The sequence below is a fragment of the Vipera berus genome (assembly GCF_964194415.1).
Source record: "Vipera berus genome assembly, chromosome: 10".
In the NCBI taxonomy this organism is placed as follows: Eukaryota; Metazoa; Chordata; class Lepidosauria; order Squamata; family Viperidae; genus Vipera; species Vipera berus.
Window position 1 is genome coordinate 21,847,989 of NC_138213.1, and position 25,481 is coordinate 21,873,469.

General features: G+C 46.5%; 1 protein-coding gene across 1 annotated transcript; it reads right to left on the reverse strand.

Moving 5' to 3' along the window:
- Positions 1-383: 383 nt before the first annotated feature.
- NDRG4 (NDRG family member 4) lies at positions 384-17,650 on the reverse strand. The gene is made up of 15 exons (XM_081336122.1): positions 17,560-17,650; positions 16,130-16,235; positions 11,830-11,950; positions 10,754-10,816; positions 9,880-9,940; positions 8,289-8,375; positions 7,182-7,238; positions 6,395-6,498; positions 5,438-5,494; positions 5,303-5,354; positions 4,503-4,550; positions 3,460-3,495; positions 3,040-3,091; positions 2,169-2,207; positions 384-955 (listed from the first exon to the last, which is right to left on the reverse strand). The coding sequence occupies exons 1-15, from the start codon at positions 17,578-17,580 to the stop codon at positions 801-803; spliced, it is 1,059 nt and encodes a 352-aa protein (XP_081192248.1). The 5' UTR covers positions 17,581-17,650; the 3' UTR covers positions 384-800.
- Between the last annotated feature and the right edge of the window lie 7,831 nt (positions 17,651-25,481).

Below are 25,481 nucleotides of genomic sequence, written 5' to 3' on the forward strand. Positions count from 1 at the left end.
CCCCTGTAGTGGAAGCCCAGCTGTTGACGAGGATCAAGCGGCTTCAGAGAACCTAGACTAGAGCCATTCTTGGAACAGATCTCCCCTTCCCTCTAACCAGGGGCTCCTGCTGCTCCCCACTCTGAGGCCCTCAAGGGGCTGCCTGCTGGGGCCAATGCTCTGATACCCAGGCAGTAGAGGGCAGAGGAGAACCTAAGGCTGGACTCTGGGGAACTTTCCATACAAGCCCCTCAGGCTTGCAAGCTTGTGCCTGGCCTACTAAACAGCTTCTGTCCAAGCGGCTAGAATCAACTGCAGCTCTAGCATCTGCTGGAGCTGCAGCTGGCTCAGCACTTGAGTTACAGATCAACTTCCAATCACAAGGCGAGATGGGTGGCTTTTCCCATCCCCACAAGTTGCCAGAAGCTAAGATTTGCTGGGGATAAATGCTGGGCACACCAAACATAACTCCAATGCCCACCACTGGAGCCCTTCAGTGGGAAACGCCCAAGCTGTGCCCTGCTTACCTCCAGGCTCTGGGAGACAGGCGAGGGCCAGTTCTGTTGCTACAAGGAACCAACGGGGACTGCTTGTGAAAGACGGATTGGAGCTACTCTAAAATGGCATCTCTAACAAACAGGAAGGCTTGGATTGAAAGCTGCTGCTTCCTGCTTTAACTTTGTAATGGAATTGGGAGATGGGCAGACAAGGAAACGGAAGCCACAAGAAGCGGCAAAAACAGTGGCTGGCGAGTGATGCAATGGTGGATGGCCACAGCTCCCCGAACAAAGATGGCGGCCAAGGGAAGGCATCGGGGACTCTCAGCAAGACACCTCCATGGTGTGGTTGATCTGGCCCATAGCTTCGCTGCTTTCGGAGTGGGTGCAGGCTCTGGGACGGCTACCATCCACTGAACTGGCACTGGTGAGGGAGGCTGTGCGTGAGCGGGCTAGGCGCGTCATGCTGGCCGAGGGCACTGCAGAGAGGCAGAACAAGGGTCACTGAGGCAGCTGGGCAGAGATTAACTCAGGCACTTGAGAAGAGACCAGGAAAGCCGCATTCTGCCCTGCCTCGTTTGGAGCATGCTGGGATTTCGCTCAGTATGGTGGAATGGGACAATTTGCTACAGCCAGCTCACCCCAGCCGAATTGCCACAGGGCAACTCACCACAGGACAACTCATCACGGGAGAATGCCAGAGGTGAGGGGAACCTCCTCTACCTCCGCCTCCGCATTTTTTTTCCTTAGTCCAAGCTACAAAGGAGGAGGTTCCCCTCACCTCCAGCATTCTCCCATTACATTACATTAGATTGATGTAACTAATACCAGAAATTGTCCCACATCAAGTCAAGCAAGGTGGCTGGATTGAGCTGGCAGGGGCAAGCCAGCGGCGGTGAGTTGTCCTAGACCAGGGGTAGGCAACCTTGGCTCTTTTATGACTTGTGGACTTCAACTCACAGAATTGAGTTTGCTGGCTCAGGAATTCTAGGAGTTGAAGTCCACAAGTCATACAAAAGCCAAGGTTGTTTTCCCCTGTCCTAGACCCTCAGTATGGATCCCAGCATCTGTCCAGTTGCCTGTTTTGGAAGGTGAGCCTTTCTGGCAAACTCTGGCCCTACAACCTGAGCTGGACTTTTGAGCACTCATAAATGCTGGGGGGGCTGAGTCTCTTGCCATTGGCCAGGCTGGCTTTGACTGCCAAGAGGAAGGGCACCAGGCTGCTTCTCCCCAAATGGTGGCAGCTTGGGGTGCAGGGCCTCAGCTGACAGAACGTTTCCGATATCTGGAACCAAATGGGCCCCTCTGTGGCTCATCTCACTCCAGGCGCTAAGGAGGGGCCATAGGGTGTCCCCCATGTCTCTTCATGGCAGCAAAATGGAGAGGAACATCCGCCTCTCGAGAGGACAAGGGGCCCTGTACTCCTCTATTTATTCCCAGCCAATGGCCCTGCAAAATTAATGACCATCAACCCCTGGAGAGCTGTTGCTTATCAGGTTGGAAATGGGGTCCCTTGGATGCCTCCCCTCTTGACTTGGCCATCTTTGTGGGAACTGTTAGGAAACCCCCACAGCAGGTCCCGTGCAGAAGCCACAGCGAGCAGGACACACTCCACTTGCAGGCAGTGTGCCACACAGGAGGGGTCATATGCAGCAAGTAAGAAGGGAGCAGATCCTGTAGGGCTACTCGTACCTGATCCTCCACTCAGTCGCCGGTCCTTCAGGTACGCCACTGAAAAAAAGGTGGAGGGTTGAACAGGAGGTGAGACAACTCTGGAGAACGGGTGAGAGGACAGGCACCTTCAAGATGTGGTTGAGTCCTGGCCAAACTGGACCACTGGACAAGGGGCAGGCAGTAACTCAGGCTGAACCAAGGAAACACTTTAGGCACTCTGGGCATTGTGCATCTGGATGCCCAGGTTGGCCTGCTGTCTTGTTTCCCAGTGGTCAGCAGACATGCGGAAGGTGCCTATCAGAAGGTGTCCCCCACCAAAGAAGCCCACCCTCCTTGGGAAAAGGGGCTGGGGGAGCCTGCTGGGAAACTGTGGGACTCCTGAGACCCTTTCAAGAAAGCTGGGTAGGAGGCCAAGCCCCATTGGGCAGGAGGGGGCATCTCTGCTTTGTTTCAGCATTCCAGCATGGATAGAGGTGGGAGGGGTCATTTGGCTCCTGTTACCTCAACCTCCCCAGTTTGTCCCAATGTGGCTGCTGTGGGCACAGGGACCAATGCTCCTTCTTGCTCAGCTGATGGAGCAACTGAGCAGGGCCAGGCAACCCTGGCCCTGCTCAGTTTGGTCGCCCACTTTGGGGGTCTACTTGAAAGAGGAGAGGGGCACTTGGCCCCATTTCCTGTCCCTTCAAAGCAAGTATTGGAGACCAAACACCCTCCAAGCTGGACCCAGCTGTAGGGGCTGCTGTTCCATGCAATTTGGCAAATGGAGGATGGTACCCACAGCTCTGATTCAACAGGTCTTGGCCTGCTTTGGGGCCAACCATGAGCCCCTCTGCAGCCAGGCCAGCAGCCTCCTTTCCCACAAGCTGACCCAAAGCCCAAGCGGCCTCACCATAGCCCATTCCTTGCAGGAAGTACTTGAACGCCTCAGTCAGTTTCCCAGGCTGGTAAGAAAACAAAGGACAGCCACTTGTATAGCGTCTCCTCCTTGTGCAGGGAGTTGGACTAGAAGACCTCCAAGGTCGCTTCCAACTCTGTTATTCTGTTAAATAAACTTTTGGGACATTTCATATTCAAATCCAGTTTGTGAATTTAAATTCTATTTGAATTCCACCACCAGTGGTACAAATTCTCCATCAAAACCAAAGAGGGAAGAAAAAAAACATGAAATGTTCAAAGTCGACAGAGCTTTTTCTGAACTCAGAGAAGTTGAGAGGAGCCAGACAGGAAGCCAGACCGGGGGAGGTGGGCTTGGTTCTGACCCAGCTCCAGGCTCCTCTACAGGCAGGCTACTGTAAGTGGGAGAGCTTACCTGAGTCACCTGGGGAAGCCCTCCGGAATCGGCCATCTAAGAGGAAAGCACAGGTTGTGTCTGGGCAGGCTCCTCCTGCACTCGAGAACGTCCCCCCAGCCCACCCCCAGACTGGCCCTGGCTGCCCTGCCCTAAGGGTGGCTGCCCAGACGCTTCTTCCACCGTTCTTCAGGGAAGCGCTTGGATGTGGATGCTTGCACTGATGGAAAGGCACTTCGGACGCGATGATTTTCTGCCCCTATCAAAATTATTGGGGGGGACCAAGGTCTGGAAAGTTGGAATTGGTCTCCAAGCCCCAGCGGAGGGGCACCAAAGGTTATAGAGACCCTACATGAAAAGCCCTCTGTCCATTCACTCCTCCTTACGGACTCTCTGGATGGGGCTAAAAACTCCAAGCCTAAAGCAGCTTCAGGCAAAGGATGCTAAGGGCTGTAGTCCAGCGGCATTTCCCCTCCCCCCCAAATACACATTTATTTAAAAGAAGCAGGAGTGTACAGCTGCCCTCCCTTTCTTCCTTCCTCAGTGGTCCAAGAGTGGAAGGCGTTTTGGATGAAAGGGAAGCCGTTTGTCCTGTGCCTCACACACAGATGCATTGAGCACCGACAACAGCTGGAAACTTGTCCAGGCAATATGGACACAATTATGGAGCAAAGAACTCCGCTTCTGCATTCAGGTAAGTGGGAGGAGGTGCTAGTCAGGAACAGTTAATGGAAGGAGACCTTAGTGCTTTGCATCTGTGCCACAGCGCTAGCAAAACCCACTCTTTGCACTGCGTGCACAGGGGCCAACGGGCACATTCCTTAAAATTTGGCATGCCTAAGCGTGTCTTCTGTGTGCAATCCTCCCCATGCCTTTGCTTGGATTGAGGTTGTGAGGGAAAAGATCACACTGGACGCTGGATTTGTAAGATCCTGCAGGGAGGATGCAGGTAACTGCTCGGTAACTGAGCAGAAGATCACTGCTACCATCAGAGGGGAGGAGAAGATCCAGGACCTGGATCCAGGACCTGGTAAGGGCTGGAATGTGCCGGTCTGCCAACTCACCTTCAGGAAAGTGGTAGTGGTTGGGTCCAGCCTGGAGTTGCATTCAACCTGCAAAGAGCAAAGCTCCCGCTAACACCAGGAGTGGAGGGCCACGTGGCCTAAGCTCTTTCCCCTGGCAGGTGCCCATACAAGAGCAGGAACCCCCCCCCCCTTCAGTTAAATCCCAGCAAACCCTACATGCATCTTCTTGTTCTGCAACTGGAGAAAATAATTTTTAAGCAAAAGGAAGCAACTAGTGACAGGATTCCTAAATATGAATTCTCACAACCTGGATATGGCGGCCAACCTTATATCAAAGCAGGGACTGCGCCCATTCAGTATCTATTCTGCTCTGTTCCACCTCTACCCCTAAAAGGTTGGATTGTCTTGGACTCCTTGGGAACAAACATGGAAGTGCAAGTTTGAGGCAGCTGCCAGTCACTTGCCGGGAAGTCACCCAAGAAAGGAGGACCAGCTGCTCCAGGCCTTCTACAGCCTTTCTCAAATGGATTCAAGTGGGCCAGGCTACCATTTCTTGGCAGCGCGCTTCAGATGCAGTGATCCCATGACCATAATTTGAGTCCACCCGATCTGGAGGTCACCAGAGGGGAAGTTGGGGGCCAAAACTATTCCAAAGAAGTCAAAACACAGCACACCAGATGCACTCCGAGCATAATGGCAGCATTTGCTACCAGTTGCCCTTCTGGCGGCTGGGGCTGAGAAATGGCCCTCTTCCTCTCTGGGCCTTGCAAAGGTTAAAGCGAGCTGACAGCCAAGAGCAGGCAGCCCTTCAGCCCGGCTGGGCTGGCAGCTCCACTCACCACACCATCTTCTGCAGGGGCATTGTCGCCCACCACCAGCATCACAGGGCAGCTGCGAACCCAAGGGGAGAAATGCAGTCAGCAGAACAGCCTCCCTCCTGGCCACCACCATCCCGCTGTCTTGCTGGGACTTACCGGAGCGTCTTTGCATTGGGTGCACTACCAGGGCGGTTAATCTCCAGATCTCTGCGGCTGAGAGAAACAGTGATTTCAGGGAGCCATTCAAGAGCATGGTGAGGCAAGGTCTTTGCCTGGCTTTTGACACAGCCAAGCTGGGCTCCCTTGGCAACTGGGAGCTTCCAAGGCCCAGTTCCTCTCCCCAAGAGGAACCTCCTTTCAATGCAGACCCAGCCTCACTTTTTAATGGAGCTGTCTTTTTACTCAAGTTTATGCGGTCCATCCCAGTTCTAATGTGGTATTGCAACTGCCTGTCCTCCTTGCTGACAGTTTTTCAATTATTTCACTGGCTTATTCTGGTTTAACTGTTCACCCTGAGACTTTGGCTATAGAATGACTCAAAAGCCCAAGCAAACTAATATTCCAAGGAACACAGCTATTTTTTTTTTAGAAAAATGCAGGTGAGAGCAACTGATTAAGAGAAGCAGCGAGATAGTGTAGCAGAAACCTTTTTAAAATGTAAGACAGTTCACTGTACAGCAGTATCAGAGGCAACCTCCCACAAATTCAGGGTGCCACCACAGAAAAGCCCCCTCCCCTTAGTGTTGCCATCTCAGGTTCCAAGATTATCTTGGGCCCCTCTGCTTGCCAAGGGCCCCCAATGCCAAGACAGATGTGTCACAAACCACCTGTGTGTAATCTCTGAAATGGGGAGAAACACAAACTTTCCAGGTGGCAGGAACCTGATCTGGACACTGCTTTCCTGGTGCACAAACTTAACTTGCTGAGGGGCACAGCAGCCAAGCTTGCTAGTTCTGGTTTCTACACATAGGATGAAGGTACAATGTCATGAAGAAAGCGATTGCCATGATGTGGAAATTAGAGCCCCTTTTCCCCACTGCTTTTCAGAACGGGCTCTGCCGCCGTCCAAAGGCGCTCTGGGTCATAGGCAGCTTGAGGGAGGGGCTGCTTTACCTGTTGTACATACTCCAGAAGAGCTGCAGATTGAACTGGTTCACTGTGCTGGCAATTTGTTGGCGATAGCTCTGCACCAGCTCCATGTTACTGGCCAACTCCTCCTGTGGGTGTGGAGATGACAGGCAAAGGCAGGCCTGGCAAACAGCCCCTGAAGCCCACGCCTGCTTGTGGAAGTGGTAGACAACACCCTCCCCTGCCCAGCTCACACTTAGGGGCCAAGGCTCTCTACACTTCTGCCAAGTCAGACCTCACTAAGGCAGTAGCTGATTGCTGGCTGATTATGAAGGAGGGAGAACTTGCCTGGGTGTGTGTGCGCTGGACATAGCAAGGGGCTCTTGCACTGCCAGCTAATAGACAAGCTAGAGGTTTTGACTGCCAGTTAATTTTGGCCAGTTAATTTTTGGCTAGAGGTTTTATCTGCCCACTAGAAGTTCAGAGATCTACCTGCATTGAAGGTGGCACCTCCTCCTACTCAGCATGAAATGCAACCCAACTATTCAGATGAGATATGCCTGCCAGCCACCCCTGGCCCAATTTCCAGGGTTAGAACAACCCCTTTCTGTGGCATGCGATGTCAGGGAAAACCAGTGGCAAAACAACTTGGTGTTCCCATTACCATCTCTGCATGTGTGAATAAGCCTTTTAAAGCAGCTTCTACAACCGTCTTGTGATGGCTGTCAGTGTTGTGAGTAGCCACCCCTAGGAGGGGAAGGGATTCCCTGCCATGCACTATAACCATTCTCATGGCCTATAAACATTCTCATCTGCCATTGCTTTGTCTTACCTGGCTGAACAGGTGAGACAGCACCATGTCAGATAATGTGCTGGTCAGACCAGAGAGCTGAAAGATAGAAATAAGATGTCAAGGGACACAGCATTGCTTTCCTAGTCCCAGTGCAAAGCCAGCCAGATGCTTTGTCTGAGTAGCTTCAGACAAAGGCTCAAGGGCAAGGGCCCCCTTCTTTGCCAAGACCCAGCCTTTGAGTATCAAGTTAGGCTTGATAGGTTCCATTCCTCCTATGTGTATTTTTAGGAGAAGCCATACTAGTCTACTACCTCTTACTATATTCAACAGCACAGCATCTCCAATAGAGTCAAGTTTTTGGGTTCTATAATCTCCCAAGATTTGAAATGGACACCTAACATTAGAACGATTATTTTAAAAGCACAACAAAAAATGTTCTTCCTGCATCAACTTAGAAAGTTCAGACTGGCCAAAGAGCTGTTGATGCAATTCTACAGAGGAATAATTGAATCTGTCATTTGTACTTCTATAATTGTCTGGTTTGATTCAGCAACTAAACAGGACAGGTACAAATTCCAAGGGATAGTTAAACCTGCAGAAAAAACAATTGCAATCAGCCTGCCTGAGAAAATAACTACAAACACCTCACATCCTAGACATAAGCTGTCTCAACTCTTTCCCTTGGGACACCACTATAGGACACTGCATCCCAAAACAACTAGACACAGAGACAGCCTCTTGGCTCATGCCATCACTCTGCTGAACACCTAATTCTCATAGTACAAGTCTCATGTCTAAGTTTATTTTCCCATGTGTGCATTATTATCCTTCCCATCTTCTCTACTACTCCTAATAAGTTGATTCAGGAAGAACATTTTTTGTATCATTATTATTACTCTGTTGCTTTGCATGTACACCGGAGACAAATTCCACGTGTATCTAATCACATTTGGCCAAAAAAAAGCTATGCTATTCTATTTCTATTTCTATTCTTTGCCCAACCTGATCTCTGGCAGATGTGCCAGACTGCCACTTCTCCAGATGTTCTACACCCCTGCCCTCAGGAGATCTCTGCTCTTCAGCCCTTCTCACAGAGCCATCTCTTCAGTCTGGAAAAATTCTACCCAACCCACCCTGGAAGCCTACCTTGCTGGCAGCCCAGTCAATCCAGCCTTTGCCATTTGGGTCAATATTGATCAGAACGAGGCCTTCCACCAGATCTGGGAAGATCAGCTACAGCAAAACAGATACAGAGTTTATTCTGGCTAACATTTGCAAGCATCCAAAGACAAGGGAATATGGGGGAAAAAACCTGCAAGCTGCATTCATACAGCATGCATAAGCAGTTCTAGAGGCTATATTCGGATAATGCGCAAAATTAGGGCTGTGCAAAGCATTTGAAACGCATGTTGTAAAGAGCAGTCTTTCATCTGAAGCTCTTTCTGCAGGCTTTGGAAGCATTTTCTAGCTGTCTGTTTCAGTTTTTTCTACGTCTCCACAAGAAAGGCTTTGTGTCACACACACACAGGTGTCTGAGTGATGGAGACAGCCCTTGAAGCAGCTGCAGGACCCTTGCAAAAACTGCAGTTGCCTTACCCCTTAAGGGCGGGGCTACTTCCACAGTAACAGGCTTTGCAAAACCCCTTTTCAAAGGGAAAGCCCTAGTTCTTATTCAAAGAACTAGAATATTAAAGAAGTTTTGCTTGTTATTTGAGAAGACTTCCAAGAGCCTCCTGGAAGTTATGAATTTTGAAAAATGTGGTCCCAGAGATCAGGGTCAAGCCAAAGGAAATCAAGCACAGAAGTGGCCCCACTCTTGCAGAAGGGAGAGAGGAAATATGGGACCACATGATGGTCCCAGAGCTGCCCATAAGGGAGAGGGAGTACTCTAGGGAGCTTACAAAATAAGCTCAAATAAAAAAAAACTACAAAAAAGACAGAATCAGCAATAATATACTTGGTGCATAGTGGGAAAGAAACACTAAGCAAAGACATCATCAGGGAAGTGGCTCATTGGAATAACTGAATATCTGCTGGGCCAGTGGTGGCAGCCACTGGCTGGACTGGATCCAGTTTAGCGCGAGCTGCAATTGGCTGGTTGCAGGCACTGGATGTAGTGGCCAGTCTCGACCCTAATGATAACCTCAGCCCAACCTCTTTTTTTTTGGATATGGGCACGGTGGGTAGAGCTGAATGCATCTTGGCAACTTTCAAGAATTCCTTGTCTGACATCATTTTCAAGGGGTTCTGGCTTTCAGGTGAATTAGTCCAGGCCCTGATAAAAGCCGAAAAGTGTCAAGCTATGAAGACCTCTTGCATTGGAACTGCCATGCTGCTTCTAGCTTGCCAACCGTTGGGGGGGGACCTTTGGAATGCACAGGTGGTTTCTATCAGAGTGAGAGTCAAGGTCACCGAAGAGATGTTTTGGCAAACAGAGACTTTCTTCTCATAACCGTTGGAAGGCTAATTGGACAATGTGACCTGAACTGTCAGAGGGGAAGGAAGGTTTTACTCTTTTAATTATCTTTTTCCCGCCATATGCCTCTGGTGAGTTTACTTCATTGGATTTTTCAGCCAGAACCTTGACAGCTAAATAAATGTCCACCGGATTGGGCTACATGAATTCTACTCTAGAAGATGCCAAAAGAGAGGGTTCCTTCTCCAAATGCATACAGGCTCCTCCCTCCCTCCCTCCCGGATTCCCCCATCTTGCACACGGACCAGGCTGAGCACTTACGGCAAACTTGGTAAGAACATAGGCACCTGCTCCAACTCCAATTCCAATCACATACTTGAACCTATGAAAAGGGAAGCGTCAGAGAATTCTTGGCATCACTTCCTTGCCTCACTCCCTGCCAGTTCCCAAGGCTCAGTTTATGGCCAACTAGAATTGGGGTCAACCAGATTGGCTTACAGTATGAATGGTTCCACATGATCCTATACAAATGGTTGGTTAAGCAAGGAATACCTGGATTACTTTTTAAGAAGTTCCAAAACATGGTCTCTCCATAACAATTTTGTTAGGCTAAGCAGGAAAAGGACCACTTTTGAAATCATCCAGTGAAGTTATGCTGGGACAGAGTACGATGTGAGCTTTGATCAGCCTAAAACCTTCAACCACTAGGTCCCCAACTGAAGCTTTATTAAATATCAGTTGGTTGCCTCCTCCTGGTTTCATGGTCTTCTTCCTAAATATTTTCAAGCAAGGCTCTTCAACTGTTTCATCACTTGCTCAAAAGGGCCAAACTCTGCACTTTGGAAAGAAGCCCTGTCAGCCATCTCCAAAGCAGGAAACTAATTAAGTAGAAGTAGCACATTTCAGCTGAGAGCAAAACACCAGTTTTGTCCGATGCTCAAAAGCACCAGGAGATGGTGAGTTCTGGTCCTACCTCAAGAACAAAATTAGCTGGATGATCTTGGGCAAATCACTTTTTCTTAGCCCTAGGCAGGAGGCAATGGCAGTCCACTTCCAAGAATGTGCCAAGAAAACTGCAGCAGTACCCCTGTCCATGTAATCGCCAGGAGGCAGGATTGACAAGACGGTGAAAAAGTCTCTCCTTCCTGTATGGCAATGTGAGCCCCCAAACAACTTGATGACACCCCATGCTCACCCAAAATGTTGGACCACACTGGGCAACATGGCAGCTAACTGATCCATGGACGGGTACTGATACCTATAGAAACAGAGCAAGCAAGAAGTCCAGAGAGATTCAATCTTTATCTATCTATCTATCTATCTATCTATCTATCTATCTATCTATCTATCTATCTATCTATCTATCTATCTATCCATCCATCCATTGTATATTTATATTTCATATGGCATAACAGAATACAGCATTAATACATATAAATTCACAAAAACAGCATATAAAATGTGTATCAAAAGATAAAACATCAAAGCAATGAATTATTTCAAAAACATACAGTATGGGTGATAAATAAAATTATGAACAGAATTAAATTACATATAAGCAGTTATAGAAGTGGCTAAACCTATGCCCTGTTATCTAGATCATTTAACCATTGGACAGCACTGCCCTCGAGGTGATGTATTTCATGCAGGGATCCAGAGAACCTTCTGAGGGGGCATTCCATCGCAATATAATGTTTTCAGGACATTTCAGCAACCACCGTCAGGATTGTCAGCCAGTGCCCATCTTATCCTGGTGTGGGAGGATCTTCCAGGAAAAAAACCAGGGGCCAGCCCAAGCCCCGCCGTCCCTTCTGTGGGAAGCTGCTCCTCCCAGTCAGCCTGGGATTCCCAACTGGGGCAGCTCCAGAGGAGCGGGATTCTTGCACTCCCTAGACTTGCCATTTTGGATCTATCCCCAACAAAATTCACATTTGCCTGGATTACCTCACAGGTTAATTCATCCCTGTGTCATTTTTTTTAACATGATGTGCATACCATCAGGTTCAAAGTCACAGTAGCAGTTTGTGATAAAGATTATCTTATGAAAAAAAGCACCTTACCACCATTTAGGGCTACTGGACTCACACACACACACGCACCACCGTGACTAAGGGAGTACTTATGGCCTTCATCTAAGTCCTCTCTGAGCCACATAACAGGGACTTTGAGGCAGATTTAGTATCCAGAACAGGCCTGGCAAGGAACCATCAGGGACACAATCACACACCTTGCCATCTAAGAGGGCACAGCTTACCCCTGGAAGATGCTTACCCCTGGGGAAACTGGGACGCCCCAGTCTGCTGCCCGGGCGCATCCACATGGCACACCACAAAGTGCTTCGTGATCTCTAGCATTTCCTCAGAGTTGAAGAGAGTGTTGAAGCAGAGCTTGTCTACAAGAAATGGAAAGAAAATCAGGGCTAGAAAACTAAATCAAATGATACTCCTTCGACAATGAACTCAAGCGTTGACTCCTCTTCCAGGCAGGAAGAGGCCTCGTTCCCTGTCTTTAGCCCAGAATTCTTGGTCCAAGTATGTCTCTTGTTAATCCAACACTAAAGCTTTTTAGGACTGCTGAAACTGCTGCTGCTTTCCATGCAGAATTTCTATGGTTGTCCCAAAGGTGCTTTTTTCAAAAGGCAGCTGGACTTCCTTTGTTTTGCTTGCAGATGCTTTGCTTCTCATCCCAGAAGCTTCTTCAGTCAGATGTCAGAACTGAAGAAGCTTCTTGGATGAGAAACTAAAGGTCTTCAAGCAAAACAAAGGAAGTCCATCTGCCTTTTGAAAAAAGCACTTTTGGGTTCCACGCAGAATAAAAGTGGAACAAAAATTATGATTATTTACTAATGCCTTTTCTAACCATTTACAATTCAGCTACAATCTCTTCCAAGATGACTCGAGCCCTTCCTGTTGGTGGATTCAGCCCATTCTGGTGCTTCCTGCAGGGAGGCCAGGCAACAATTGGCAACCTCCTCAGGGCAAGTGGAGAGAATCTGGCAAGCCAGCCAATCCACTCTGCTCAATGGAGATTCTGCCCCAGCCAAAGAATGGCAGCTCAGCCTGAAGTAACTTTGACTGGCTGGCATCTCTCCCATTACTTGTACTTGTCTGCACAGGTCTCCCATGTGGAAAGTGGCTGATATAAGCCTGGGCCAAAAAAGAAGAGAGCTAGACGGTTCCTGCAAAAGAGCCCCTTCATACACTCATACTCAATTAATTGGTCAAGCAATTTCAAAGTATTTTTGAATGGGTAAACTTAGCATTGATACAGAATAGCACACAAGTTTAAAACAAGCAGCATGGGCAATTCCTCCTCCTCCTCTTCCCTCCCTTCTTCTTCCCTTCTTCTCTTCTTCCCAACATCCCACTCCAGCTGGGCAGGATTTCCTGAGTTTCAAGACACAAGGATCTAGGAAACCTCCCCAAGCTTCACCCTTGACTCTATAAGCCAGAAAAAAACATAGGTGATTTGGCCAAGGAAAGTGGCACCTAGCCTCTCTGTCTTGGGGGGGAAGTGAGTGGATTCTGGGGAGAAATCTTCAAAGAGGCTGAATGCCTACGGCTTTGATCCCAATGATCCCATTTCGCCTTCCCCCTCTCCCACTTCCAAGGTAAACACCACCTTCAACCCCAAACAGGTGACAAGCTTTGAAGTGGTAGAATCCATGCCACTCATCTCTCCCTCCTATCCAGCTCAGTCATCCATTTCCCCCATCCATCTATTGGCTCCTCCAATAAATCCCGAACGAACTGGTCTGCTGCCACCAGGTTGAGGGGGCAATCAGTGGAATGGTCCAACTTGCATTTACTGGAGGGAGCAAGGGGTGGATCCTCTAGTCTAAAAGGCCTCCCCACCACAGACCTCTATTTTTGAGTGCAGTAATTGCATGGGAGCTACATGCCTCAGGGCTGTAGCTCCCCCAGTTCTGTGTGATTTAATTCCTGAAGACAATTGGGGTCTTCCCATGTCTGCCAGCAGGAACATGTTTTGAGAAGACCTGCTTTTTTTAACTCTCCCTTTTTGTTCATTGGCAGATCAGGAATCAGTTAATGCTAATTAATATAATAGTAAATAGCTGTAATGTATATGCTAAACAATAATCATAAACGGTATCAGTAGGTCAATACATATCATTCTCCTTACTAATATATATTCAAAATAGGATATCACATTCATTTCTCACTAGTTTATTTTCCTAACCATTGGTAACATTTATCCCATGTTTTAAAATAAATTGAATCCTCTTTCTCTTTAATCTCTAAGGTTAATCTATCCATTTCTGCACAGTCTAAAATTTTCTTAATTAAAATCTCTTCAGTTGGTAGGTTTTCATTTTTCCAGTATTGGGCAAATACTATTCTCGCTGCTGTCAATACATGCAATATTAAAATATTCATTCTTCTCAAACCTAACTCCTAATATTAATAAAAAACCAACAAAACAGTTCTGGTTTAGAACCTATCTGTATGTATGTATGTATGTATGTATGTATGTATGTATGTATGTATGTATTTATTTATTTATTTATTTGATTTGTATACCGCCCTTCTCCCTAAGGACTCAGGGCGGTGAACAGTGACATAAATGTCAAAATGCACAAATACAGAAAATTGAAAATAAATTAAGCCCTATTGCCCAAATGTAGAAGATAAATTAAAACCACAATTAAACCCCTCAGACCAGACCGGATTGCTTAAATAGATATGTTTTTAGATCGCGTCGGAAGGAGCGAAGGTCGGGAGCCATCCGGAGCTCAACCGGTAAATGGTTCCATAGGTCAGGCGCGCCCACAGAGAACGCTCTCCCCCTGGGAGCCACCAAGCGGCATTCTCCGAACGGTGGCACCCTTAGGAGGCCCTCTCTGTGGGAGCGTACCGGGCGGAGGGAAGTTGATGCCGGCAGCAGGTGATTCCCAAGGTACTCCGGACCCATGCCATGTAGGGCTTTGAAAACCATTACAAGCACCTTGAATCTCACCCGGAGGATAACTGGGAGCCAATGCAGCTCACGGAGTAGAGGTGTAACATGGGAGTATCGGGAGGCTCCCAATACAACTCTCGCAGCAAATTTTAGTCATCTTTTCCAGCCATGTATGTATCTTAAGCCACCAGATATGGTAGTAAGTACCCGGCCTTTGTTTACATTATTCAAAGCATTATTGAACATTTTGGCTAATCTTTCTGGTGTCATATGCCATCTATAAAACATTTTATACAAATTTTCTTTATATGAAACTGCTTTAGTCAACTTAATATTTCTACCCCATAATTTTTGCCAGTCTTTCAATTCTATAGAATAACCAAAGTTTTTTGCCCATGTTATCACTGTTTCTTTTACTTGTTCTTCTTCCATCTTCAAGTTTAGCAGAAATCTGTAGTTTCTTAATCAGGTTTTCATCTGTTTTTAATAATATTTGATCAAATTCTGTCTGTTCTTTATAAAATCCCATTGTATTTGCATCTTTTCTATATCTTGTTTGAATTTGCAAATATGGCCACCATGCTAAGTCAATACCTTGTCGTTGTAAGTCTTGTCTTTCAATTTTCCTTCTTTATCTAAGTATATCTTTGTAAGTAACGATTTTGTCATAGTTAACTAAGTTTGGGTAAGCAAAAGCTTCCAGTGTTGAAAGCCACTCAGGTAGTTTAATATAGATTTTCTGCTTTATTCTTTCCCATTCTGAAAGGAGTACATTCCTTATAAAGTGGTTTTGGAAATATCTATGTATTTTACTTTTCTCCTATGGTAAATAGGAAGGCATGCCAACTAATTTGCAGGTCATGCCCCTCTAGGTACAATAGTCTTTTATTTATCAGCATAATCCATTCTTTAAGCCATGGTAAAATAGCTGCTTGATAATATAGTCTCCAGTCTGGGAGTCCAAATCCTCCACTATTTTTAGCTTCTAGTAACATTTTCACTTTAATTCATGCTTTCTTCCCTTGCCAGATAAATCTCAGTATTGTTGCATTTAGATCATCAAAGAAAACCTTTCCCAATTTTACAGTGATTGTTTGAAATAGGAAGAGTACTTTTGGTAAAATATTCATTTTAACTGTGGCTATTCTTCCTAACAGTGACAGTTGAAGATTTTTCCACTTTCCCAAGTCCAATTTTATTTGTTTCAACAATCTTTCATAATTATCTTTTTAATGTTGCACATCTTGCTGTTAAGTGGATTCCTAGATACTTAACTTTTTTAGTTATTTGTAGGTTTGTCTTTTTTTGTAAGTTGAGTTTTCTGTTTGTTAAGTTTTTTGTTAATGCTTTAGTCTTTTCTCTATTTATTTTCAAACCTGCCAGTTCTCCAAACTTTTCTATTTTCTCCAACAATTTAGTAGCTGTTTCAAGTGGCTCCTCCAAGATAAAAACTAAGTCATCTGCAAAGGATTGTAGTTTATATTTTTGTTCTTTTATCTCCAATCCTTTAATTTTTGTGTCTTGATCCAATGTCCTTCTGGTAGCCAAGCACAAACAGCCAGTTTGCAACTCAGACACAACAGAGCCAGATTAAGAGAAAACAGGGGTCTGGCCCTCCCTCCCCAACCAGAATTAAAAGTGACCCACTTACGATTGAGCCCCACATCATGGTAAGTCAGGAGAGCCGGGCGGTTCCCTCGGGCGGATCCCCGAAGGACAACGTGCAGCAGTCCGTAGGGTGTTTCGATGTCATGCTCCTGGGGGAGAGAGGAGAGATGGCAGTGCGAGGTTGGCCTGGCCGAAGGGAGCCGGGGTGCTTTGCTGTCCCCTTCTCTAAGCTGAGTCCTCCAAGGAAGGAGGCACAGGGGGAGCCACGGCAGGCCTGACCATCTGAGAGGGCTGCATTCTTTGCTCCAGCTGCCATAGTTCACCTCTGCCGACGCGCATGGTCCCAGCAGGCCTAGACTTACACAACCCAGGCTCTTTGCACACTGTGTCATCTCCCCTGGAGGGTTTCCCACAATGTCCAGCTCAAGGAACCAAGGACACAAGAAGTTCCTTCGGAGGAGTTTTTTTTTACTGGTACTTGACAGAAATCTTGCCAGATTTGAGCAGTTGCCTGCATAACTATTAGATCTATTGAGCTTTTTAGTATTTTGCCCTACATCCCCCCAGTCAGAGTCCCTCAGGCGTTGCTCCAGCAAAATAGCCAAGCATTTATATTCCACCCCACCCGCACCCCTTGGATCAGGAATTATGGCTCTGCAGAACCTTCTCTATAACAGCATTCACACAAACGGATTCTCTTGGTTGTGGAGTACACATAGATTGAACCGTCACAACATACACTGAACCATGAACCAGATAAGCAAGGTGGTTGCAACCTGCTCAGCTGTCTTCTGCAAATGCAGCAGCTGCATTTCCACATATTATAAACATAAATCAAAATCTTCACTTTTGCATTTGCAGCAAAACGTTTAATAACATCTCTCAGCCTTCGGTCTCATAATGATTCAGACCAAACTGCTCCCAGGCCCCGTAGCTCACGCCCCGTTTTCTGCCTCAGTGAGGACTTCAAGGACACCGGCAAGGTCTCGCCCAGCTCCACGGCGAAGCCACCGCCCGCAACTGCTGCCGACGCGCATGGTCCCAGCAGGCCTAGACCGCAGATGGAGCGGTCCGTTGGGAAACCCCGTCCCCCCAGCGGCGGCAAAGCTCCCCTTGCCCAGAAGGCCCTTAAGCCTCTCCGACAGGGCGGCCGCCCCTTCCCTCCCGCGGCAACCGGGGAACCACAGCTAGCGGAGCCACGTCGGGGACTCCGCGAGGCGAGGCTCAGCTGCCGGCACCTCCGACGGAACCGGGACCCCGCCAAGCTGCGCGGGAAGCCCCGCCTGGAGCGGGCACAGCGGGCGTGGGAAAGCTGCTCCCCCGAGAACGGAGGAGGGGAGCGCGGAGGCGTATCAGGGCAAGGCGTATCAGCCCAGCGTCCTGCCCGAGCGGGAGTGCCGGCCGCCGAAGAGGGCGAGGGCCGCGCCTCGCCCCGCTTTCCGCCCCAGCGACCGGCCGCTTCGGGGCACCTACCCCATCCCAGCACTCCGGCATCTCGGGGACTCCGGGGGCGAAGCGGCGCCACGTCCCTCTCCGGCTCTCCGCGCGCAGACCCGCTTCTCTGCAGCCGCGCTGTGCAACTCTGCAGTGGGCTGGCCTCGCCGGGCGCATTTAAGGGTCAGCCGCGCCCCTCCCTCCCTCCCTCCCCGCCCCCCCCCCCGCCTCCTATGCTTTGAATTGACCTTACTGGCTCTGCAAGGTAGAGCAAAGTGTTCTGTTTTAGGTCCTGGTGCTGTTCAACCTACTTATCTATTAATCAGATGATTAATTGATTATCACATTTCCAGGTGGCACAAAAATGGCGAAGTCAAAGAGGACAGGACCATCTTGATAAACTGGAGGGCAAAACCCAGCAAGATTAATTGCAGTAGAAGCAAATGTAAATATCTACATTTGATTAGTAAAAGCCAAAGGGAAGCAATAGATTATACAGTGGTTGTGAAAACGATCTGGGTGCCTTGCTGGACTAGAACGTGAATCTGAGCCAACAAAATGAATACTTCTTAGCACCTCCCCCAAAATATCAAATGCTGTCCTAAACTGCATTAAGAACAGTAGCGTTGAAGTCAAGAGAAATACTGTTTGGTATGCTGCATCCAGTTCTAGGCACCAGAATTGAAAGAATCCAAGAAGCAACCAAAATGACAAAAGGCCTGGAAGGAGTTAAAAGGAACAGTTGGAGGTGTTTGTTAGGTTTAGTGTTGAGAAGAGGTGACTGGGAGACAGTATGGCTGTAGTACAGCTGTCTTTCAATATCTGAAGCATCCTTATGCCAGTCACTTCACAGCAGAAGGCAAGAAAGTGACAAGGCAGCAGACTGGTGGGACCATTCCACAAGGGTGAATGGGAGGAAGAGGCAGATTCTTCCATGTGGAGGGGCTGAAAAAGAGGCAGATGCCAGGGGTGGCATGATAGCTGATCTCCAAGAACCTCTATTGTCTAGTCTCTTGACTTCAAATTATGGTCCAGCTTGTCTGTGAATCAAGTGTTTGAATTATTTGTGACATTTCTAACCTAACCAAGAAGGTCATGTGTGCTTTTATGTTTACAACCTGCCTGTGAGTTGAACAAGTTAAGAACCAGCAACCAGCCCAAGGCCCCCTCCACACCCCTTTCAAAAACTGGAGGTCAGCTCCTCTCAAATGCCCCTTTGGCCACAACTCCATTAAGAGGTCAGATTCTGTCAGGCCATTAAAGAGCCTTGTTAAATGAGGCCCATATGCTAATGTTCGATAATTGGCAGAGGAAAAACAAAAAATGTAACCTAAGGCTAAGCAATTTGCAGGGGACTTCCTAGGACTCCATGGTTACATCTTCAGCTTATCACCATTGTGGGAAGCTGGTAGTCTAATTTTAAAATGAAAAAAAAACCCACCAAATGTGGCAGATTCTGTTTGAAGACGCCAATTTGACGCCCCCGCTGATCCAAGCGCGCGGGGAGGGAGACAAACGGAGGCCGGTGCCCCGCTGTCCTTTGTGCTGAAGCCGGGCTGGTCCCACCTGCCGGCCACACCACGCTAGCCTGTGGCCACCAGGGGGCTCCGCGCTCTCTTCCATTAGAATTGGTGACATCAATTCTCCCCTCACCAGCTCGCTTCATTCCTTGGCTGTTGCAGCAACTTGGCCCAGCTGAGATATTTTGTACTATAAGCACCTCCATTACTAATTACTGGCCATGCTTCCTTGGTGGATGTTTTCATTTGTTGATAGTTGCGAAGTCATGTCCGACCCATTGCAGCCCCATGGACAACATTCCTCCAAGCCTTCCTGTCCTCTACCATCTTCTGGAGTCCACTTAAGCTCGCACCTACTGCTTCAGTGACTTCATCCAGCCCTTCATTCTCTGTCGTCCCCTTCTTTTCTTGCCCTCAATCTTTCTCATCATTAGTGAGTCCTTCCTTCTCATTAGGTGGCCAAAGTATCTGAGTTTCAACTTCAGGATCTGGCCTTCTAAAGAGCAGTCAGAGTTGATCTCCTTTAGGACTGACTGGTTTGAATGTCTTGCAGTCCAAGGGACTCGGAGTCTTCTCCAGCACCATAGTTCAAAGGCCTCAATTCTTTGGCGCTCAGCCTTTCTTATGGTCCAACTTTCACAGCCATACCTTGCAACTGGGAAGATCATAGCCTTGACTATACGCACTTTTGTTGGCAGGGTGATGTCTCTGCTTTTTAGTGTGCTGTCTAGATTTGCCATGGCTTTTGTCCCCAAGAGCAAGCGTCTTTTAATTTCTTGGCTGCAGTCCCCATCTGCGGTGATCTTGGAGGCCAGGAAAATAAAATTTCTTGAGACAAATAAGATAGTCTGGTATTCCCATCTCTTTAAGAACTTGCCACAGTTTGTTGTGATCCACACAATCGAAGGCTTTAGCATAGTCCATGAAGCAGAAGTAGATGGTTTTTTTGGAACTCCCTAGCTTTTTCCATGATCCAGCATATGTTGGCAATTTGATCTCTAGTTCCTCTGCCTCTTTGAAATCCTGCCTGTACTTCTGGTAGTTCTCGATCCACATAGTGCTGGAGTCTAGCTTGTAGGTTTTTAAGCATACCTTTACTAGCATGTGAAATGAGTGCAATGGTGCGATAGTTTGAACATTCTTTGGCACTGCCTTTCTTTGGAATTGGAATGTAAACTGATCTTTTCCAATCCTGTGGCTACTGTTGAGTTTTCCAAATTTGCTGGCAAATTGAGTATAGCACTTTTACTGCATCGTCTTTTAAGATTTTGAATAGCTCAGCTGGAATACTGTCACCTCCATTAGCTTTGTTTTTGCTCAGCTTTCCTAAGGCCCACTTCACATTCTAGGATGTCTGGCTTGAGGTCAGTGACCACCTGAGCTCATTCTTGTATAGTTCTTCTGTGTAATTTTTCCACCTCTTCTTAATCTCTTCTGCCTCTGTTAGGTCCCTGCCATTTTGGTCCTTTATCATGCCCATTTTTGCATGAAACGTTCCCTTCATCTCTCCAATTTTTTTGAAGAGATCTCTGGTCTTCCCTATTCTATTGTTTTCTTCTATTTCTTTGCACTGTTCATTTAAGAAGGCATTTTTATTTCTTCTACTATTCTCTGGAATTCTGCATTCAATTGGGTGTATCTTTCTTTTTCTCCCTTGCCTTTTGCTTCCCTCTTTTCCTCAGCTATTTGCAAAGCTTCCTCAGACAGCCATTTTGCTTTCTTGCATTTCTTTTTCTTTGGGATGGTTTTAGTTGCTATGTCTTGTTCAATGTTGCGAACCTCCATTCATAGTTCTTCAGGCAGTCTGTCTATCAGATCTAATTCCTTAAATCTATTTGTCACCTGTACTGTATATTCAACAGGGATATGATTTAGTTCATACCTGAGTGGCCTAGTGCTTTTCCCTACTTTCTTCAGTTTAAGCCTAAATTTTGCAACATGGTCTGAGCCACAGTCAGCTCCTGGTCTTTTTTTTACTGACTGACATCTTTGGCTGCAGAGCACATAGTCAATCTGATTTCTGTGTTGACTGTCTGGTGATGTCCATGTGTAGAGCTGTCTCTTGGGTTTTGGAAAAGAGTGTTTGCTATGACCATCGTATTCTCTTGACAAAATTCTGTCAGCCTCTGCCCTGCTTCATTTTGTACTCCAAAGCCAAACTTGCCTGTTACTCTGGTTATCTTTTGGCTTCCTACTTTAGCATTCCAATCCCCCTAAATGCTAAAGTTAGCATTCCAATCCCCCATTCCAATCCCCCCATCAATTTTTGGTGTTCTATAAGGTGCTGTAGGGCTTTATAGAACCGGTTAATTTTATCCTCTTCAGCACCGGTGGCTGGGGCATAGACTTGGACTACTGTATCACAGTAGTCCAAGTCTATGCCCCAGCCACCGGTGCTGAAGAGGATAAAATTAACCGGTTCTATAAAGCCCTACAGCACCTTATAGAACACCAAAAATTGATGTCCTTATCATCGTTTGCCTTGGATTCGAACTGAGATCATTCTGTCATTTTGGGGATTGTATCCCAGTATTGCTTTTCCTACTCTTTTATTGACTGTGAAGGCTACTCCATTTCTTCTGAGGGATTCTTGCCCGCAGTAGTATACCTGATGGTCATCTGAATTAAATTTACCCATTCCTGCCCATTTTAGTTCTCTGATTCCTAAGATGTCGGTGTTCAGTCTTGTCATCTCTTGTTTGACCACGTGCAGCTTTCCTTGATTCTTGGATCTTACATTCCAGGTTCCTATGGAGAAAAAATCTTTACAGCATCGGACTTTCCTTTCACCACCAGATACATCCACAGCTGAGCGTCCTTTCGGCTTTGGCCCAGTCGCTTCATTCTTTCTGGTGCTACTAGTACTAGTCCTCTGCTCTTCCCCAGAACGGATGCCTTCCGACCTGAGGGGCTCATCTTCCAGCATCATATCGTTTTGCCTTTTGGTACTGTCCATGGGGTTTTCATGGCAAAGGTTGCCATTTCCTTCTCCAGTGGATCACATTTTGTCAGAACTCTCTACTATGACCGTCTTGGGTGGGCATAGCTCATAGCTTCATTGAATTATGCAAGCCCCTTCGCCACAACAAGGCAGTAATCCATGAAGGGGGATGTATTCATATGTTTAATCTGATGAGTTAAAATCCAAGCATTTCATACACACACACAAAGACAATGTGGTTACATTTAATTTTGTTTAGTTTTGGGTAGTTAGAACACTCAGCCTATTTTATTAGTTTCTAATTTCTGATTCAGTATATTTGCAAATTCAGAAAATGGGTTCATATAGTACCAATTAATTTGTATTGTGTGAACATAACTGTAGTTTAGTATGTTAAGCAAACTGTTCAGCCAACCTAAAGATGTTCTGTCATGTAATTGTTAAATCGGGTTTATGCTTTGGAATGAGAAGAATCTGTTTTTGGCCACATGGGTGACATTTTTTTCTTGCATTGGAAATGCAACATCCTGAGATCTAATCAAGGAGAACAAATTGGAATGGTGACTTCCCCTGATTTCATGCAGCCTATAATTGTGTTGGCCTCATCTCCAGCCACATCCATTGCCTGCATTCTGTTATGTTCAGGTCATTTCCACCAACCTGTCAAGATGCTAGTAGTTCCCCCCAGCCAATTCTGTATCACTTGCAACTTAGGCAGGTATTCCCTCCACCTCTTCATCCAAGCCATTAATACAAATATTGAAGAGGTGGGGTCCCAGGAGTGATTGTTATGGTCCTCTGTTGAAATTCTTCTCCCCAATTTGATGAGCACTCTTTGACTATATTTTTGAACCATCTGTGACTCAACTTTAATATCCATGCCATATTTAATTAACTTGATGAAATGTGATGAGGTTGGTCTGGTAAGATTTGTTTTTGTCAAATCCATGCAGATCTGGTTATTATTGTGTTTCAAAGTGAAAGACTTTATGATCTGTTGCAGAATCTTCTCAGGAGTTAGTGTAGGGTTAGGATTTCCTGCATCATCCTTTCCTCTCTTTTTGGAGACAGGGACATTTGCTCTCCAATATTTTTTATTAGCATCTGATTCAGTGTATTAGCAAATCCAGAAAATGGGTTCGTTTAGTACCAAGTAATTTGTGTTATGAGAACACAACTGTGCTTCAGGTTCCTTCATCCTGCCTTCCAATAATTGGGCACTTCACTAGTTCTCTAGATTTTTTTTTTTAAAAAACCTATGGTGGCTTGGCCAGACTACCAGCTGGTTTTTTCAGAATCTAGATGCAATTCACTGGGTCCTGGAGATATAAACTCATTTATATATTCATTGTAAGATTCACACTATCATTCCTGCCTTTCCAAAGTTCCCTCAAGACCTGGTGATGCCCTGGGGACCTAGGGAAATCGCAAACTAGTGAGTGGCTCCATTATAATTCCATCACTCTTTATTTATCTTTTTAGCTGCATTTTTATAGTTAATGTTTTTATTATTATTATTTGTGTATTATTGTATTATAAGTTTGAAAAAAACATATAAATAAAATAAGGCTGCCTAATTGTCAAAAGCAATTAAAAGTGAAGTCCTCATTCCTGTCAATCTCGAGTTTCCCTCCTTTCCTTCATCCTGCCCATCAAAATTGGAGGTGGTATTCCTCCCTCAGCAAATCCCCTCGCTCATCTCATTGTTGTAGCAGCTTCTCTGACTTCCAAAATTGCAGGGATTTCTCTACAGCTTCAAAGCAGGGAAGGTATGAGATCCCCAGTCAGTTTTTCTGGGCTGTGTCATGTATGCCTCTCCCTCAATCCATCTTCTTCCATTCCTTTCCCATCTTCCATAATCTCCATTAACATCCCTTCATCAACCATGGGTTCCAGTCTGGGTTGGTCACCGGGACCAGAGGTTTAGTCTTCCAAGCTTGTGGACTTGTGCTGGAGCCCATCCTTAGGGAAGTGTGTCTGCTAGAGAGAAGTTCCCTGAGGATGGGCTCCAGCATAAGTCCAAAAGCTCGGAAGACTAAATCTCTGCTCCCAGTGACTGACCCAGACTGGATCCTGCAACGTTATCCTGGGACACATAGATTCACCTTCATTCACCATGGGTTGTCTCTGTTCCCTCACTTCACTATTTCTTCCATCTTCCACTCTCCTTTCTCACTTTCTTCAAGACTTTCTCCCATCTTCTGATCAACTCTTTTCCTTTCTTCAGGGCAACTAAATGGCCATTTCCCAAGATTTCACACATGCAGGAAATGCAGCTACCCTACTGTTAACAACATTACAGTCATTCTTATTTTTCAACACTTCTTTTCTTGGCATTACCATTTGTTCATTTCCAGTCTTTGGTACATTGCTATTATCCCCATACAAAGCACTAAACCTCTTGTAGTGGCTGATTCAGTAAGCAAAAGACAAAACACTGCCACCCACCATTCTGATCTCATGTTGAAGTGAGCCACAGCCTGGACAACATCTGATAAATGAAATTGGAGTCCAAAGCCCCACCCCCCACCCCAGTTTTTGGAAGAGTAAAAGCAAGGGAGGGGTTCTGTTCCTGTAACTTTACAATAAAGGTAGTATTACTTCTCATGGCTAATGCTTCTTGTCTGGACTACTCTAAGGGTTGACATCTTTCCAGCCTGCCATTCTTTTCCTTCCCCATCTTCAGTCTTCCCAGCTAAGAACCTGGGCCAAGTCCAGGTCCTGTTTCCATGGAACCGGTGTCATGTCCCAAGAGCCAACTCCCAAAATGTTTATCACATGCTGGCTGAAGAATTCTGGAAGGTGAAGTCCACAAGTTTTAACATTGCCAAACTTGGAAACCTTTGGTTTATTATATTCATCCCAGCCTGCTCATAATTACTGCACCCATCTTACAATTGCTTGGAACTGCTTGTTCCCTTCAACTGGGGCCCTGAAGCACAGCAGGCCTTTCACCTCCATCCCCTGATCCCCTGATCCTGACTCCACAAAGTAAATGTCATTGTTGCTGCCATCATGCAACTCACAACTCCCAATCAATTTCTTCACATCCAGAAATTAACTCCAGCAGATGTTAACTTTAATGTGAGAAAGAGCTATGGGCTATCCAAGATGGTCTGGTGACACTGCTTGGACCCACAGACATTGGCCTCTGATGCCACTGTAGAGTTGCTCAGCTTAGGTTTTTGCATAATGCATTTTAAATGTCAAACAAAATATCAACCAGCTACCAGCCTTAGGTATGCCATGCCATCTGCCACCATCCCTGCTGACAGCAAAGAAGATGCCAGGCAGTTTGGGCACATTTAGCCAGTGTGCCACAAGTACACCATGGCTTAGTCTTACTCTGAGTTTGCTCACACCACTCTATGCAAGCTGCAATTTCTATTTATACCCTCATTCACTAAATGAAATGTACATTTCTAGCCAATATCCTACAGCCTGCCAGGGGCCTGGGCAGCACTCTGACCTTCTTGGGTACAAGAAATAAACCCACCTAG